General features: G+C 42.1%; 1 protein-coding gene across 2 annotated transcripts in view; it reads right to left on the bottom strand.

Moving 5' to 3' along the window:
- Window positions 1-17719, bottom strand: part of LDHD (lactate dehydrogenase D) — a 735651-nt gene that overhangs the window by 229623 nt on the left and 488309 nt on the right. For both annotated transcript variants that reach the window (XR_015302444.1, XM_086945224.1), the window contains exon 8: window positions 15664-15791. Coding sequence is in view for 1 of the 2 variants with exons in the window: in XM_086945224.1 (XP_086801350.1) it covers window positions 15664-15791 (128 nt within the window). In the remaining variant the exon portion in view is untranslated. The remainder of the gene's footprint in view (window positions 1-15663; window positions 15792-17719) is intronic.

Raw genomic sequence — 17719 nt, 5'->3', positions numbered from 1 at the left:
CTAACTATAACTGGTGTGAAACCTATGGTTTTTTCAGTGAATTTAATAGGTTTTTTAAATGCTAATTCCTAACTATAACTGGTGTGAAACCTATGGTTTTTTCAGTGAATATATATATATATATATACTAGCAGCCCATCCAGACCTTGTCCGGGAGCAATCAGGCTTCCCCAACCCCCGCCCGCCCTGACATTGTCCAGCAGCCAGGGCCCCCGCCGCAATCATTTGTGCCCTTTGTTATTTGTGGCTCTTGGTATTGAGCACAGTGTACTTTTCTTTTGGAGCGATGTGACATTGCTGCTGTTTGGCTCTATCCATGACGTGACCCCCGCCCGTCATGACATTGCCGAGCAGCCCGGGCCCCTGCCCGCCCGACCCCTGCCTGCCCCGACCCCCACCTGCCCCGACATTGTCCGTGGGTCCCCCGGAGCCTTACCTCAGCCGCCGCTCCTCCCCCGCGCTCCTCAGTTCACCGCTCCGCCGCTCCTTGTCGCTCGTCACCGCTCCTCCCGCCTGTCCGCCACTCCTCACCGCCTGTCCGCCGCTTCTCACCGCTCCTCCCCTGCGCCATGTCCGCCGCTCCTCCTCGCGCTCCTGGACGCCGCTCCTCCCCGCGCTCCAGACGTCAGCACGCAGCCTGCGGCCGGCGCTACTTCGAAGGGACTACTATTTTTTTTATGTAAATTTTTTAAATAACGCATATTTGTATAGTTTATATAGCCTATGTGCATCTGCACACCCTGACGATTACAATGATGTATCGGGTGTGTGGATTGGCGCTGTGGTTCCCGAGTTTACCCGCCTCAAAGGTTCAAAGTTCTTACTTTATAATAGTAGTATAGATATACTGTTCCACAAGTTACCCATAAGGCAGGGCGCACTCACTAATCGGCGTGTCATCTGGATAAGGAAATGTCAGGCACATCCAGCGTCTGCAGTAACCTGACGCGTTTCGAGTATTTCACCCTTAATCATAGGTTTCCACTGCCACACACAAACTGCCAAAAAAATGGTTACCAACGATCTCCCTTTATAAATAACCATCAATCAAAGTCAGGTGAGCACAGTTTCAATTGCATGCTGGGACTGGAAGTCCATACAATAAAACGCAAGTGGGCTGCAGGCAGTTCTGTGTAAATAAAAATGTTCATCACGGGTGTGCCAGAGAGAGCATTTCCCAAATACACCTTCCGCCTGTTTGTTCCGCTCTGCTAAAAACAACTCCAGCAGCACAGCCGCCTGCTTCGCGGCGGTGCGCCTCTCGGCCGGGTCGGCCGAAATGAATACTGTTCCACAAGTTACCCACAATGCAGGGCGCACTCACTAATCGGCGTGTCATCTGGATAAGGAAATGTCAGGCACATTCAGCGTCTGCAGTAACCTGACGCGTTTCGAGTATTTCACCCTTAATCATAGGTTTCCACTGCCACACACAAACTGCCAACAAAATGGTTACCAGCGATCTCCCTTTATAAATAACCATCAATCAAAGTCAGGTGAGTACAGCTTCAATTGCATGCTGGGACTGGAAGTCCATACAATAAAATGCAAGTGGGCGGCAAGCAGTTCTGTGTAAATAAAAATGTTCATCACGGGTGTGCCAGAGAGAGCATTTCCCAAATACACCTTCCGTCTGTTTGTTCCGCTCTGCTGAAGGATGGCACAGGAGCGTACTAGAAGGGGCTTATGGGAAAAGCAACTGAGCGTGCTTTTGCAAGCCATCCCATGCCTGTCTTGCGTATCCGCCGGTGTCCACCTCTGCCCTGGGGCTCCTGTAGGGTAAATAAAGAGCAGTGCTGAGTGGCCAAAGTGCCTTTCTGACCACCTCAACCGTTATGTGTGGCTACAAGGGATAATAATATAGATATTGCGCCTGGGCACCCAGCCCATAACGTGTCAAATAGAGTACGACAAGCCACCATGAGAGTAAGAGTTGGGATCTCCCAATTAAGGTAAGTGCAATTAAATTAACGCACAAGCGGTGCAGGAATCGGGTTGTGAGAGCGACGGGCAAGACAAGAAAAAGGTATGAGAAGTTGAGGACAAAGACCATTTTTGCAATCATTATCCACCCAGCCAATGACAGCGGCAGGCAAGTCCAAATTGGAATTCTGTCTTCGAGCCGGGACATGGCACAGTCGTAACTAGCCCTCCAGAGTTCATCCAAATTGCGACCTAGCCAGATCTCCAGGTATTGCACCTTCTCCGATGCCCACTCTAACGGGTATTTCATGGGGAAATGCTGTGTGCTGTTGGTGAGGGGGAATAAACTAGATTTTGACCAATTTATCAGAATAACACAGAAGCCACCAAAACGAATGATCTCCCGGGTCAGGGGGGCCAGGTGTTCTTGTGGATTATAGATATAAAGGGTGATGTTGGCATACGTGGATACCACCAGTCCCCTGGAAGTAAAGCCAAGACCACGACTGCATGATGTCGGAACTGGCCCGTCATTGGCTCCATTGCTATGGTAACAAGCATTGGCATAGCCAATAGGTCTCGCCTTTGGGACCTTATAAGTGTTTAGCCATGCAACACTTGATGTTGTTGCACCAAGGATATTGTGCTGCTGGATAACTAAACACTTATAAGGTCCCACCCAAAGGCGAGACCTATTGGCTATGCCAATGCTTGTTTGATTCGTTTTCCTCCATTTCTCAGAGGTCATAGTACTATGGGATTGGGTTTTCTCTGCTGGTAGACATACATCTGTCTGACATGTTTGTGTTGTTTTACCAACTTAGTCATATCATGCATAGGGGCTGAACCTCTAGTCGCCTTTTGTATTCGATTGTATTTTTTTTTTAAACGTTGAGGCCGCTCGGATAGTAAGCCTGATATTATCACCTGTAGCATACTTATTTTCCCTACACATATTGGTCGCTCGTACTGCACCACAATAACATGTCATAAGATGGCTGCAACGTTTTCTTCGTAGTTTTGGGGGTAGACGTGTCCAGTTTCGATGTCTATCAGGAGGAGCGCTTTAAACGTGAATCGCCATCTCATTCCGGTCTTACATTCAGGACATGGCGTTGCAGATGGCTTTGTGCCAGTTAGTAGTAGGCTCCTCCCAAGTGTGCGTTTTGATCATAAAGGTATCGTTCCAGAGGACACGGAGACCATTCTCACTCCCTGCAGATATAATTTGATTTACTTTGTTGATTCAGGAGCTTACCAAATCTCCTACTTGAGAGGTACACTTTACATATTTGGCTACACAGATGCTATTTTACTAAGGGGAAATATACCCTGTGGCCTTGTTTGTTGTTTTAGGCATTTATCAGATCTCCTTCAAACGTCTGACTGGCATTATACCCTGACCAGGTTTACAGTGTTTTTGTGTACACAGCGTAATGTTTGCCAAAATACTAATGGCGCACGCTGTTTGTGTTACAATGTAATTTCCCCTACACACTTGCAATATCTAACTAACCATTGGAACAGGGTTGTGCACACTTCATTTCGAGTGAATTGAAATCTGTTTAGATAGTCTCACTATTTTATGTCTTTTAAGGGCGTATCAGTTGTCCCACCTACTTTGGTTCGGCTAGACTGCATTTCTATATTTCGCTGACTGTTGTCAGGTGATCGCTTGTTCATATGCAAGTCTGCACTTTTACTGCAGGACATAAAGCGAGTATTAACATTACTTTTTGTATTTTTCACGCAAATGACTTGCTTTTTACTTTTCAATTTCTAAAGCTCCTATGTGCAGTATTTGAAATCTTCGATTGTGGAAATTTGGCAGTACTATGAACACTAATTTGCAGGTGTCTCTTGACTATTGCATGCACTGTCAGGTGGGTTTACCTTTTACACAGTGAACAGCTCATGTACATGGATTTTACACAATGCTTATTGGTACAATTCTATTTGCTTACTTGCCTTATACAGACCTGACTGATACCTGCTCATACTGCATAATATATTAATTATTATTGGAAACACATGGTAATTGACTTCACTGTACAGGGTGCTGCTCTTCACCAGTGTAAGCTTCACACATTTTCGTGTTTGATGATCATGTCTCTACTTATATTAGGAGATGCAAAATGTTGTCTACTATGAGTCCCTTATTACCGAAATATATCTTTTTTTTTAAATAAAAAATTACAGAAATAAAAAAAAAAAACTTTAAAAAATATATATATATATTTACCAGGCCAGAGTTAAGGCAGCAGCAACTTATGGAGCTAGTGCGTGGGCTATGGTTGCATCGACACCACTACAAACAGTTGAGAATATATATTTCAAATCTGTAGTGGGATTGCCTCCCTCTTTTACAAATGGTATTTTACACTCTGAACTGAATCTGCCTTACATTTCAGACTACACACAGCTAGCCCCACTTCTCCTCTGGCACTCCATCTGGAGGAGAGATACAGTTTCCCTGAATCAACTAATATTGAGGAGCTGCTTAGAAATGGACAAGTGGAGGAGGTCTAGGTGGCTTATTTATTTATTATTATGCTATGTGGAGTCAGACTTAAGGGAGACTGGTCTCCAAGAACTCTTCAAAGACCCCCTAGCCTGTAGAAAGGTGTCAAAACAGAAGGTTTGCTACATGTTTATGCTGATGGCTGAGTACAAGCGCAAGGAACACTCTAAAGAGAAACAAGCAGTCAGGGCATATGGCCTCAACCCGCCAATAACTGAAGGAGGTTTTGCTTATCTAGCAAATGTAAATAAGATGCAACACAGATTTATATTATTGAGGTTTCGCACTAACCTGATTACCCTCATGTTAGGGTACCCTGAAAAAATATATAATCAGACCGATCTAAGTGCATGCCCATGTGATAACCTATCGGAAAAAACAGAACTGCACATACTTTTATTCTGTAGCCTATATGAGGAGGAAAGGAATGCCATATTAAACCGTTTTTAAAGAAAATGAATTTTAAACAGTGTCGGGTAGCACTATACATTTTAAAAACACTCCCTGACCCTTTGGTTTGTTATTCAGTTGCATCATTCCTATGGGCTTTCATGAGGAAGAGGAAAGGGATAGTTTGAGGATTATAGAGTCTGTATAACAATAATACACGTATCTAGAAATGGCTCTCTTTTTTAAACATTTTTATGTACTTGCATCTTTATTCTGTGATGAAATATTTGTAATCTTAAAGTTAGAATTTGGAAATAATTTGTATGTAAATTATTAACATGTGCTTTTATGATCCTTTTAATATGATCGAATAAAGATCATTGATTGAGTCCAATATTTTTTTACCTTAGAAACCTTTATCTTCTCAGATACCAATTGTAACATAGAATCATTAAACTTGCTTACATCTTTTACTTTTGTGAACAGGACCATAGTAAGAAGTTTGTGTGCTTATATTTCAAGTTATTAACGTAATTTGGTGATGGGTGTCCGCTGCACTTGTATATTTATCAAAGTCACGACTTACCTCTCCTTGACAGGTTCTCATTGTTCTGTTCACTGTACCCAACATCACTTTAACCTATTTATTGTTGTCTCTCATCCTCCTCTTTTCTCACTTTTTGGTCTGTCACCAATACCTATTCAGGTGACCATCTTTTATGCTCTGCATTTTATGGGAATTGGGACTTCATCTCTTTCTTAGTCGCTACTGTACTCTTAAGTCTATACAGTTCCTCAAGTCAGGGATATTTGTATCGCGCATATATCACTCCAGGAGTCTCATGGTGCTTGGAGACGGCTCTGACAAAGATGTAAGATAACGACTTAATTTTCAAAAAGCCAACTCTTCAGCTTTTTACGGAAGCAACTGTGTTCGGGGGTGGTGCGCAGGTGTAAAGACATCTTATTCCAAAATGTCAGAGCAAGAAAAGAGAAAGATCGACCCCCTTTTCTGGCATCATGAATTCTAAGGGGAGTAAGCAATGCCTCATTCCTGGATCTGAGCAATCTGCATGGTTGATACCAGCGTAGCTTCTGCGACCAGTATTTGGGACCATTTCCATACATTTGCTTATGGGTCAGGCACAATATTTTGAAAAGAATTTGTGTTTTCACTGGAAGCCAGTGGAGGGCTCTTAGACTGGGGGCAGAGGAGGATCTTTGCGGAAGGTCAAGGACCAGCCTGGCTGCGGTGTTCTGCAGGACCTGAAGCCTCTTTAAAAAGTTTTCATTAATTGAGAGCAATAGGGCGTTGCCATAGTCCATTCTGTTTATGATAAGTCCTTGTATTAATGGTTTGCAGGCTTCAATAGGGATCCATTTAAAAACCTTCAAAAGACTGCGCATTATGCCAAAACAGGTACAGGTTACATGATTTATTTGATTCTTCATGGACAGTTGATTGTCCATGTATACTCCGTGATTGCGGACCATTTCCTTGGGTGTTGGACAGGGGCCAAGATCGGATGGCCACCAATCATGAGTCCACTGCTCAGTGGCCTTACCAAAAAGCACGATCTCTGATTTGCTAGCATTCAATTGGAGATGGTTGGTCCTCATCCACCTATCAACATGTGTTATACAGTGTTTAAAACGCTGCTTGGTTTCATTAGGGTCTGGGCCCAAGGTGATCAGAATCTGGGTGTCATCAGCATAAGATATGACACCAAAACTATAGGATCTGATCACCTTGGCCAATGGAGTCATGTACAGATTAAACAACGTAGGGCTCAAAATAGAGCCCTGCGGTACCCCCATCTCGACCGGTCTTTCACAAACATTGCATTTGCCGCTCTGCACCGTGGTGACATGATCTGACAGGTAGCTGTGAAACCATTTCAGGGCATTTCCTCTGACACTGATATTTGAACTATGATCATGAATATGTGATTTTTGATTGTTTGTTCTTGTATTATAAATTCTTGCAGCCTTGAAGAAGTCACTTGTGTGATGAAACATATGTTGGCTGAGCATCATGATGTCACTTATCTTGTGTTGTTGAAGATCCCAATTTCTATACAATGAATCAAACTCCTCACTTAAAGGACTATTAGATTGCTCATCGTCCTGCATCACGAGTGCTGTTATATCTTGTGTGTAACTTTTCTTAAAAAAAAAAAACACTTTGTGCTTGTGTGCACTTCTCCTAGTCCTAGATGAGTTCCCAAGCCGAAGAGAGATGCAATCACACCCCTAAAACCTAGTACCACAGAAGCCTTGAAGCCCATCTACCTACAAATTTTGACAGAAATTCCACCAACCCAGATTGGGGAAAACCTGGTAAAAGAGTCGTAACCTAGTCCTCCAGATAACAGGAAATCCGATTCCACCTGGCCCGAAGAGCTCACTGGAGAGATTGCATTCTCCGCCATCAGCAAAAGGTGGCGGATTGTCAAATGCTGCAATCACTAAAGCCTAAAGCAGATTTGTAGCAGATAGTGTACAGCAGGAGGGGTTGACAGGCGTCATTTTGCTACATGAACTCCCTTTAGCTGCTGTTTGGTTTTTCAGAGTGTTGCCTCGGTTATTTAAACTATTGTTTTAACATTTTAATGTTTAGACTGTTGAGGGTAATAGGGACTCTGTGAAGCTAATACTAAAGCACGAGCCATTGCCGGTTAGACCAAATAATTTGCGTAAATGGGCTGCTTTCTCACCACACAATCACCGATCATCAAAAGGCTTATCCAGTAACTGGACATCACCTGAAAATCCAGGTTTGCACTAAGCACATTCATGAATATTTCAACTTTGCGGCCAACCACATGAATGTGGAACACATCCATGCTGTAAAGCAAGGTTACATATTTTGTTCCAGCAACCTGAACCCTGCATTCAACTGCTCCTTAAATGGGTCATGAAAAGAAGGACCTGCCATGGAACCAAGCTCCCACAAGGCATGTGCATATCTTGCCATGATACACACTCCACTGCATGACATCAAAACAAAACTACCAGAAACAAAGATCATTTTACCTAAAGAGTCCAGTCTTTTGGACTCCCCATTCACCGGAACCATGGAAATTCTGTCTTTGCTTCACATCAGAAGCTTGAACAACCAAATACCAAGAATCAGATTGATCGATCGGGTGTTTCCGAGCGCATACCAAGCTACTGCTGAAAACTGACTGAGGATTCCACCATTGACTAAATGACAAAGGAGATTACACTACTTACTTTACAATACAATCTGACAGACAGAAAGAACTCGCTCTAGAAAGGCATCTAAACCAATGATTCTTAATCTTTTGACTTCTGCAGACCCCCAGTAAATTATTATTTGAACCTAGGGACCCCACAATCATTTGAATCAGGCAACACCCCCCTCACTGAGTTATTACTAGAAGTCAGGTACCCCACCCTAAGTATTTATGGTGATTTGAACCACAAATAATAACACAAAAAATTACAGAAACAAGCATTTAGCTAAAATATACACACCCGATGAAGCATTTTATTGAATTTGCAAACAGATATTTTTTTTAAAAAAAATGTAATAGGAAGGTTGGAGCTTTTCTAAATTCAATTCAGACCACTCATCACCCATACTATATTCTGTTTGATGCACTTGCACTGCTCTCGCAAATCAATCTGAGGGTACTTCCAATTGCAAATTCCGAACATTAAAAAATTTCACTTGCACATTTGTTTTAAGCAGTAGAGGACCCCCTGTGTAGGTTTTGAGGACCCCCAGTGGTCCCGGACCACAGGTTAAGAACCACTCATTTAAACCACTTGCAGGGTTGATTCTTCATTTTGACAAGTGGGCAAGCTGGAAGGCTGAAGTCACAGATGCCATTCCCTGCTCCATCACCCCGCAAACCAGTATCAGACCCTTGCCAGTTTGCAGCTGCCTGCCCATGATTCATTGAAACACTGTCAGTGAGGAGCGCTGCCACTTCCATCTCCGACCATTTTGTGGCTAAGGTTTTTTTATGTAACTGAAGTAGAGGTTCCCATTTGAGAAATGATTCTTAACAATAACCCTAAATGCCATGCCAAGTCCTAAGATGGCTGGCCAAATCAACATGCACACTTGCAGTGCCCACCACTCTTCCTGCTGCTGATTGCCCGCCCTCAAGACTTGGCTTGGGTTCCTACTAGTACAATAAAATGATAATAAAGCAGTTTTATTAGTTGCTTTATTATCATTTTATTTTACATGTTTTGATCTGCTGGTTCCTGCAGTGGGGTGACGCTCCTCCGCCACCCCTGTCCTATGTTGTTAATTTGTTTATCTATTTATATGCATATTGTTTTTCTCTGGCTTCATCATGAGAACGCACTACAAGTGAGGCAATCCCAAAATTCTTGTCTGGGAAAGCATTCTTATTAGAAACTGGAGAAGTTCTGAACTCACCAGCTTGTTTTGTTTTGGAAGAGGAGGAGGCGGCTGAGCTTGGTCCTTTGATGCTTCAGACGCCTTTTCGGCAGACGGCTTAGAGCGTTGGGGCTAGCACAAGCTGAGTCAGAGAGGGGCCGCAAGAGGGAAAAATGCAGTGTGAGGGGCGGGCAGCCCTTAAAGGACACTCGAAGGCAACAGCAAAAAAAAAACAGATTTAAAGATTGACTGACATGGCAGAGAACAACGCTGATTCATTCAACCCAAAACAAAGATAAATACAACTACAAATAAAAACAAAACCACCAGTAGGATGAACGTGTTATGGTCTGGATGTGAAAAAAAGAATTACTGTATTGCCGAAAAACAAACAACACAAAACAAAATAATTAAAGCTTCGCCGACACGGCAGAGAATGAAAAGGGAACCTTCATTAAACACGAACAGAAACCCCCCAAAACATAGTGTGCACAAACAAACACAAATGCAGAAAGGAGAAAGGCTGCATGTAATACAGCGATAGCCCATGGCCGGTAGAAACACACGAAAAGGAGAGACATATAAGAACAAATAACCACTTACAAGCAAGGATTTCCAATGGAGACTCAAAGCTAACAACCAAAAGCGATGGGTGGGCTGTAAGCCCACAGAGTAGATACAGCATGTCTCGAAGATACGCTGCCTAGGCGAGGCCTAAATATGAGGGAGGTGGCACAGACAGAGCTTAGGGGTAGTCCCAACGAGCACTGACATCCTCACATGATCCCACCTGGGAATAGATTGACACAACTGATGTTTCTGTGTATTCACTGCCAGATCATTTATGTATTTTAAACTTCTGGGAGATTAATGTTTGGCTCATTCATGTATGTGCTGTCAGGGAATTAAGGCGAAACAATGCCTGGGCCAATGCTCATTCATGTTTCTAATAATTCATATTCATTACAGTGTGAGGCCTTAATGTGAGGACTACTAATGCTCAATTCTTTCTTAGGACAGTCACATGCCTTAGGACAAGTTTTCACCCAGTTAGGACAAATTATAAAAAACCCATTTCTCATCAATAAAAACTGCTTTGCAGTATAATGGTCCTGAGATCATAGCAGACTCAGACGTAAGTGATTATTTCATTAATTCCACTCTAGAGTTCTAGGTATATTTTATGTCATTTTTATCTTGAATATCTAAAAGCTAGTAAAATACACTCTTTAGGGCTCAATTAAGTCAAAATGTGCTTCAAGGGAGAACCCTTACAACCCCTAGATAGCCTTTTCTTTGCTAATTATCCTCACCCGAAGCAATATACAGTTTGGATGAACATTTTTGCCAGGGCTGTTTTAAGTACCCAGTCCAGCCCTTACTACTCTCTAAAATGTCCTCTATCAGAATAAGCAGGAGATAACAAATTGACAGCCCCACTCATAGCCTCATCATCACCATCAATCAGGGAATGGATGCTCAATTCCTGAAGCATCTAACTCCAAACCTAAAAGATCACCAAAAGGCAGGAAAATCTGTCTAGAAGTGACATTAGGCATCTGAAGAAATTCCTTTACAAAAATACTCACACTAAACCCTAGACCTTCTCAATACATCATCAGTCACTGGAGTCTGACACACAGAGCAGGCTTATCCAATGGTTGGCTTGAGGTTGCACACAGAGCCATTCCTGGCTCCCCTTCTAGTGAAGACTTTGAAATCACTGAAGCTGACTCAAGAGACTTCATCTAAATATTTTGTTCAAAGCTGACCACTTCATTTCGATTTCGAGCAAATCAAATGCCATCCCTCTACCATAATAGCTCCGAAGAGGACTACACAGGGCTCTTACTTCGCAAACGTAAGCAACACAGTGTCTTAAAAACCTGAAGAGGTGATGCCCCAGGTGTGAAGAAACTCATGGCCGATCTCATCATTTAGGAAACTATTCAGACTAAGACGACTCCAAGTGATTCGTGGCAGTCACTCTTCTATTCTTATGCTCCATTTGAAAGGAAGAGCAAGACCCCCTGTGCTTTCGATGATTTAGGTGTGTTCTCTCTTTGAACTTCGCCTTTGCAGGAAATCTGGAGTTTAGTTTGGGAGCTGCCAACAGAAACATTGCCTCTCATTTGCTCAGTGCTTTCGATTGCATCAGACCACATGTGTTACATGTATCAATGTTGTCAAGTGAGGCCCAAGCTACTGAGGTAGTGACTCACAGTGACGTTGGATCGAGGAACCAACCTTAAATCCGCAAGATTTCCTTTCTACAAGAAAGGTGGTGAGAACTTGATTGCTTTAGATCCGCTTGTGTTGAGTATGTAAAAACATCAAACTATTTCACTGTTGCTGATCATGTATTAATTGACCAGGGCAGCATAAACCATAGAGCCACATATGTCTGCAATGAAGATATCTTTACCCACTTGAAGCCAATGGGGCGGCACTGCTAACAAAAAAGACTCTGGATACAGAAGGAGTTGCGAGCGCAGATTAATACAGAATAATGTTCATCTTTGTGTGTTTAAGTTAGCATACGTACCGGGCCGAATTCAAGAAGGTGGAGGGCCTTAATTGCCAGGTACTGAACACTCTGGAGACCAACAGGCTGCTGATTTGGTGTATTATGCAATACCTTGTTACAACTGTGCTGTATTTCAGTAACAAAATTATTACTGTTTGCATTGCTGGGTTCAAAGTAAATGCCCTCCATGTACTTGTTGTTAATGTTTGCAATACTCATTAGGTGTTTTTGTATACAATAAAAAACAAAATAAAAATATTGAAAAAATATTTTTTTAGCATAAGTAGGCTGCAAAACTAATTTACTGGGCCTGCTGGTCTTGTTGCACTGACAGCTAAAGAAGCATAGCTTTTTAAAAGTACAATGGAAAGTTGTCTATGTGCATGTATTTCTCTAGAATCAAAAAGTGGGGCTTCTGTTCCTGAGAAGAGAGAGACATTTTTTTTCCTAACAGGTGTGTCTGACCTATATCATGAGGACAGTCAATGAGACTGTCTCATGTTGCCCTCACACATCCCCAAGGGGATGTCATGCTTCATCATAGGGCTGTGCTCCTCGCCAGGGCGGCGCTGGATTGCCCCACAGGCCCCCAGAAGTTTCACTTTTGGCGGAGATTTTTTTAAAAGATGCTGTATGATGCGTGCAAGTGAGGTGATTGGTGTGGTGGAGTAGTAAAACATAGCTGTGGGTTAAAACTGATAGGGGAGGTCACAATCTATCCTTTATTTAATAAGTCGACCGCCCTGTCAGAAACATGGCGACAAATCACTAAGTGAGAGATCAAAGTGAGGCCATATATTAATTGCCCACTGACTACCAGGGTTCCTTTCAAACCTCTAGGGTAGCATTTGCCTGTTATAGGTTTTTATCTCCGACAGGGCGGTCGACTTATTAAAGGATAGCTTGTGACCTCCCCTATCACTTTTAACCCACAACCACCTTTAACTACTCCACCACATCAATCACCTCATTTGTACGGCATCTCTAAAAAAGATCTCTGCCAAAGTGACCCTTCGGGGGACCAGTAGGGCAATGCAGTGTCGGCCCAACGAGGAACACTGCCCTTTGATGAAGCATGACATCCCCTTGGGGATGTGTGAGGGCAACATGAGACAGTCTCATTGACTGTTCTCATGATATAGGTCAGAGACACCTGTTAGGAACATTTCTTTTCTCTCTTCACAGGAACAGAAGCCCCATTTTTTGAGTTGTTAATCTACCCATAGGAGAATGGGCTCTGGACCTTCTAAACTAGCTCCGAGTACCCACCCTCCCCTCTGTCCCACAGAGAGGAAATTTATTGAAACATGTATTTCTCTCTACAGTGCCTCTCAGACAAAAATGTGATCTGTACTGTGGTGCTGTTTATTCACGTTTTATCAAATAAAGTACCTCAAAGATAGCCTGCCTATGAAGTTCATGTATTGTTACAAATGTTCAAGGCTCTTCCTGCTCACAGCCACAGCAGTTGGCCTATTCACTTTATTAAGTTTACTGTTGAATCGTTTCATATGGTTTCCTTTTGAATTTAAGGCATGGGGACTCTTTGTTAATTCATTTTTGGAGGAGTTCTAGAACAGCCTATTAAACATAAAATAATTTCAAAAATGTTAATTGGCTTCTGTCAATATATCTTAATTGGTACAGCTGGGATGCCATCTAACACCATGCACAGGGCCACAATCCTCTACTGCCTAGAAACTATAAAATGTGCTGTGTTTGGGATACGTACCAGACTTTTCAGAGACTCCTATTGAGCCTTTGCCTGAGCTTTTTGCCTATTCTTAGGAGGCCAACGTCAAGTCAGTGCTCTTACTGTTTCCATATTTAGACGTTCCTCTTGATTTATGATATTAATGTTGATTTGACTTGACCAACTATTTGCCCTTTTTGCCTTCTGTAAGGATTCTTAATTTTTAAATAGCCTTCTGGGTTTGGAATGTGAGTCTTGTCCTACATGGGGTTTCCTGTCTGGAATTTCCTTTATTTGCCTAGGGCCCTTGCCCTTTGGCACTCACATGGCTTGATCCATTCAATAGTCCCTTTCATTAGTAGAAAGCGTCAGCGTCTGGGGATGTTAACTTAAGGAAGCAGCAGGAAGGGAATCCATTAGAAATAATATTGAATGTAAGTTTGAGGATTCCAACTATGAGAATCCAGATTTCAGGTCCTATGCTGTAGATGCATGTCATGAGACCTTAGATTACAAATAAGGACCCAGGGAGTAAATGGAAGTTATCAGGTCATAATAATGAGAATTCCTAATGATAATACTTGTGGAAATGAGAATCTAAAATATCAAGATGTACCAAGGACTTTTGCAGTTGTAAAGTCCTTTTACAAGTTAGAAAGTTCTTTTCAACTTATAAAATGGGGTTTGTAAACTTTTCAAAATCACGTATAAGAGGTCGAATGAAGGGATTATTACCCTGCTGTTTTTGAATCGGAGAGGAATGTATGAGTGGTTTGTGACTGCAGTTGGGGTCACAATCCATTGAGGAGTTAATAACCTCTGCATTGGAGGGGTTACTGATTTGCAAAGGGGAAAGTGTCCCCTTCCCCCCTTGTAAATTGGGTCTGCAGCCGAGGAAGGGAGTAGTCAGTCGTACACAGGGGCGCGGCCTGCTCCACCCAATGTTCTCACAAACAATAACCTTTTTCTTCTTTTTGTTGTATAAAGGGAGCATATGTTCTTTTACAGAATACAGGCTACATAAAAAGTACAATTTTAAAAAACTTTCCAGTTTGGGAATGCAAACACAGGGATGGTGGTATGCTATACCTTGCAGGCCATCATCCCTGTTATTTCAGTCAATCGCAAGTGGCTATAGTGGCTTGCCTAAGTAATATCCATTAGGTAGGGCACTCTGAAACCCCCTGCAACTGAATATGTTGTGAAGGGACCTACACAACATATCATTGTTAGCCCCCACCTCAAAAACAAATATAATTATGTCAGCTTTAAACATTTTAGAAATGTAATGTAATAAACACCCTCCAAAGAAAGGCTAACCAATTTCTTGAAAATAACTCTAGTGTTCTTGTTATGAAATACCAATTATTTGCTTTTTGTTGATATAAGGACAGATTGTAACAACCATACTCTATATAACCATCATATATAGACCTTCATAAAAACACCATGCATGGCCGCAATTATGTCAAGAAGGCATACAATATGTCAGGATGTAACCATAGTGCAGTAGCAGCATCATTCTAGGGCTTGGAACCATCATGTCAAGGATACTCACAATAAGCCAGGAATTATCACCATTATGATTGGATGTGCACTAAAATGGAGGGCAGTACAATGAGGTCTACAATAATACATTAACTGCCACATTGTATGTTGCAAGCATTGTACTAGGGATAGGGACAGGAACCACTGAACCAAAGATGCTCACAAAAGTTTAACAACTGCCGCCACTATACTGAGGCTAGTACTAGTCCCGGAGTGCCTGCTACTATGCAAAACATGCCCACAATATATCGACCCCGGCTCTCATGCATCCATGAAAGATTTCAGACGACTCACTTTGCTGACAGCAATCCAAGGCAGGCGTTTATGCTACATCACTTTAAAAGTTCACCAGATTCCACTGATGGTACACGGTAAACATGCTCTTCTCACAGGAGACATGTATGCAGTGGAGTCATTTAACCCCTCCCTAAAATACCTCTCCATGCAAAAATGTTTGCCTCAACACCAACAGCGCGGTCCTCAGTGGCTTTGATTATTTTCCAGCTAAAGTATCCCCAGTACGTCCTATTGTAATAACTTAGTACATCATATATATATACACTTTGAAATATTCACATGATTTACTTAAACCCTTACAGTGTCCTACTATCCATTTAAGGAACTTAAGGATGTTATAAGCAACCATTGCACCTTCATCTTCGGCAGACTAACGGTCTCACCTTACATCCCGGACGGAGGCCAAGGGCTGCATACCATGCATTGTGTCGCGCAGTCCATAGCTTATTTCTGGATTCTTGATTCTTGGCGTAAGTAAATTCAGAGCCTCCATTTAGCTGAATAATCTCTTCTGCAGGAGCGAGATATGCCGCAGAATTCCATACATTTCATAAAAAAGGAAAGATCTGTGTTAGAAATTGAAAGGAAGAGTCTAATTTTATAAGACACTTGCTGGAGAAAAAGTGAATATGAGCGGTAGATACATGCTCAAGATGCCAACTATTAGACATATTCAGGTGCTACTCTTATACCATATTGGGGTTCTCAGTTCCACCATGTACGAAAAGTTATTTTACTATGCCATATTGGAGTTCATACCATTATTTCCTAATCATATCTCCTTATGATGCTCTGTTGTTGCATTGCTCATTCTGACACAGATGTTTAAGAGATCCTTCAAGCCATAATAAGATCCCAGAACAGATGTGTAGAAGCTCTTGCAGGTCCATTCTAAGATTCTGTGACCTAACATATAAGGAGTTCTCATTTATTGTTATTCCCAGTAAGTGTATGGAGTATGGTGTCCCAGTCATTCATATTTATGTTTCTGTGTCCCCTCAGCTGCTGGGGTACACTCTCTGTCAATTTCACTTGTTCTGCCATCCATTTAGATACCTGTGGGAGGGTCAGAGGATTTTCAATGAACTGCTATTCATCTTTTGGCCAGTAGGAGCACAATGCGAATATACCTGCATTATATCTTCTTATGCATAGGCATGGGTATTAGATCCAATCAAAAGATTGTAGGTTTTAGTACTAAGTTACTTGAGGTAATGGAAACAGCCCGTGCAAGATGGTGTTTGCCGGTACATGTATGCAGCAGGACAGGTCCATACCATATGTTGAATGCCTTTCACTGCTGACCTACAGTTATAACATTGATCTAATGCTTTAGGTTATAACCTATTGATTCTCTGTGGATTGTGGAATAAGTGTGGCCTAACACATGAAATATTATTTTAAAGATAACAGTAGGGTATTCTTATACTGTACTCCATTCTGCATCACTCAGTTCTCCACCAGAATCTCTAACTCACAACTTTCTCAGAGGTTCTAACAATTTATTTGTCCAGCATTTTCCTCACACAATGTAATGGCTTTCTGACTATGTGAGCAGCTTCTCAAGCACTGGGTGTTGTGGCGGCTTTCCAAAGTATTCCCTCCAAAGTATTTAACAATGCTCTCACAGCTGCTCCACATATGTCAGAAATTGCCGTTTTAGCCCTCAGTTTCAAACAGGTCACCAATTTTCAGGATCCACACTTTTGACCATTTAGTAGTGTTTACAACCATCATCATCTCTCTAAATGTGGGATATGTCTGATGGAAGCCATTCTAGGGCCAGAGCGGGTTAGGCAATGTCGTCAACAGCATATGGAAGTGCCCACCAACCTAGGTGTCTGATTTATTCATCACTTTGCTGAAAAAAATGTTTCCTGGGGAATATTCCTGTGAGTTCAGATAATAAATAATGTGACATCTACCTGCACCTGCCTACAACCATCACATGTTTACTTGGAGGTGCATCACCAGGTTATATTTGCTTATAGTCTACCATGCACAATCCACCATCAGTGATCGGCAGCTGCAGTTTTCGCAATTCTACTTCTTCCACCCTACCAAATTAAATTTATTACACTTGAGTTTAGTGCTCTAAAAATCTTTAGGGTTCATTTTGCAAGCACATTTACCAATTCCCATGGAAAGCAAATGAGTAGAACCATCTTGGAGAGTTAAGTGTGAGCCATCACCAAGAGTGGGAGCTTCTTCCAGAAGACCGACCACTATAATATATGAAGGAGATATGGTCTTATCGACATTCCCAACAATAGTCTTCATCATATCATGATATCTTTGCACCCCTAAATTATACCTAAAAGGTTCCATTTGCAATTTGAGTGGAGTTTTGGGTAGGTCTGATTCACTCAATTCTGCAATCAACCCTAGAGGGAACAGGAAGGATTTATCTATGATAACTTTCAGATCTCACACATAGAT

This window comes from Lissotriton vulgaris, chromosome 12, assembly GCF_964263255.1.
Source record: "Lissotriton vulgaris chromosome 12, aLisVul1.2, whole genome shotgun sequence".
In the NCBI taxonomy this organism is placed as follows: Eukaryota; Metazoa; Chordata; class Amphibia; order Caudata; family Salamandridae; genus Lissotriton; species Lissotriton vulgaris.
The sequence above is the reverse complement of the archived record's forward strand: the minus strand, read 5'-3'. Positions and strand labels throughout refer to the sequence as shown.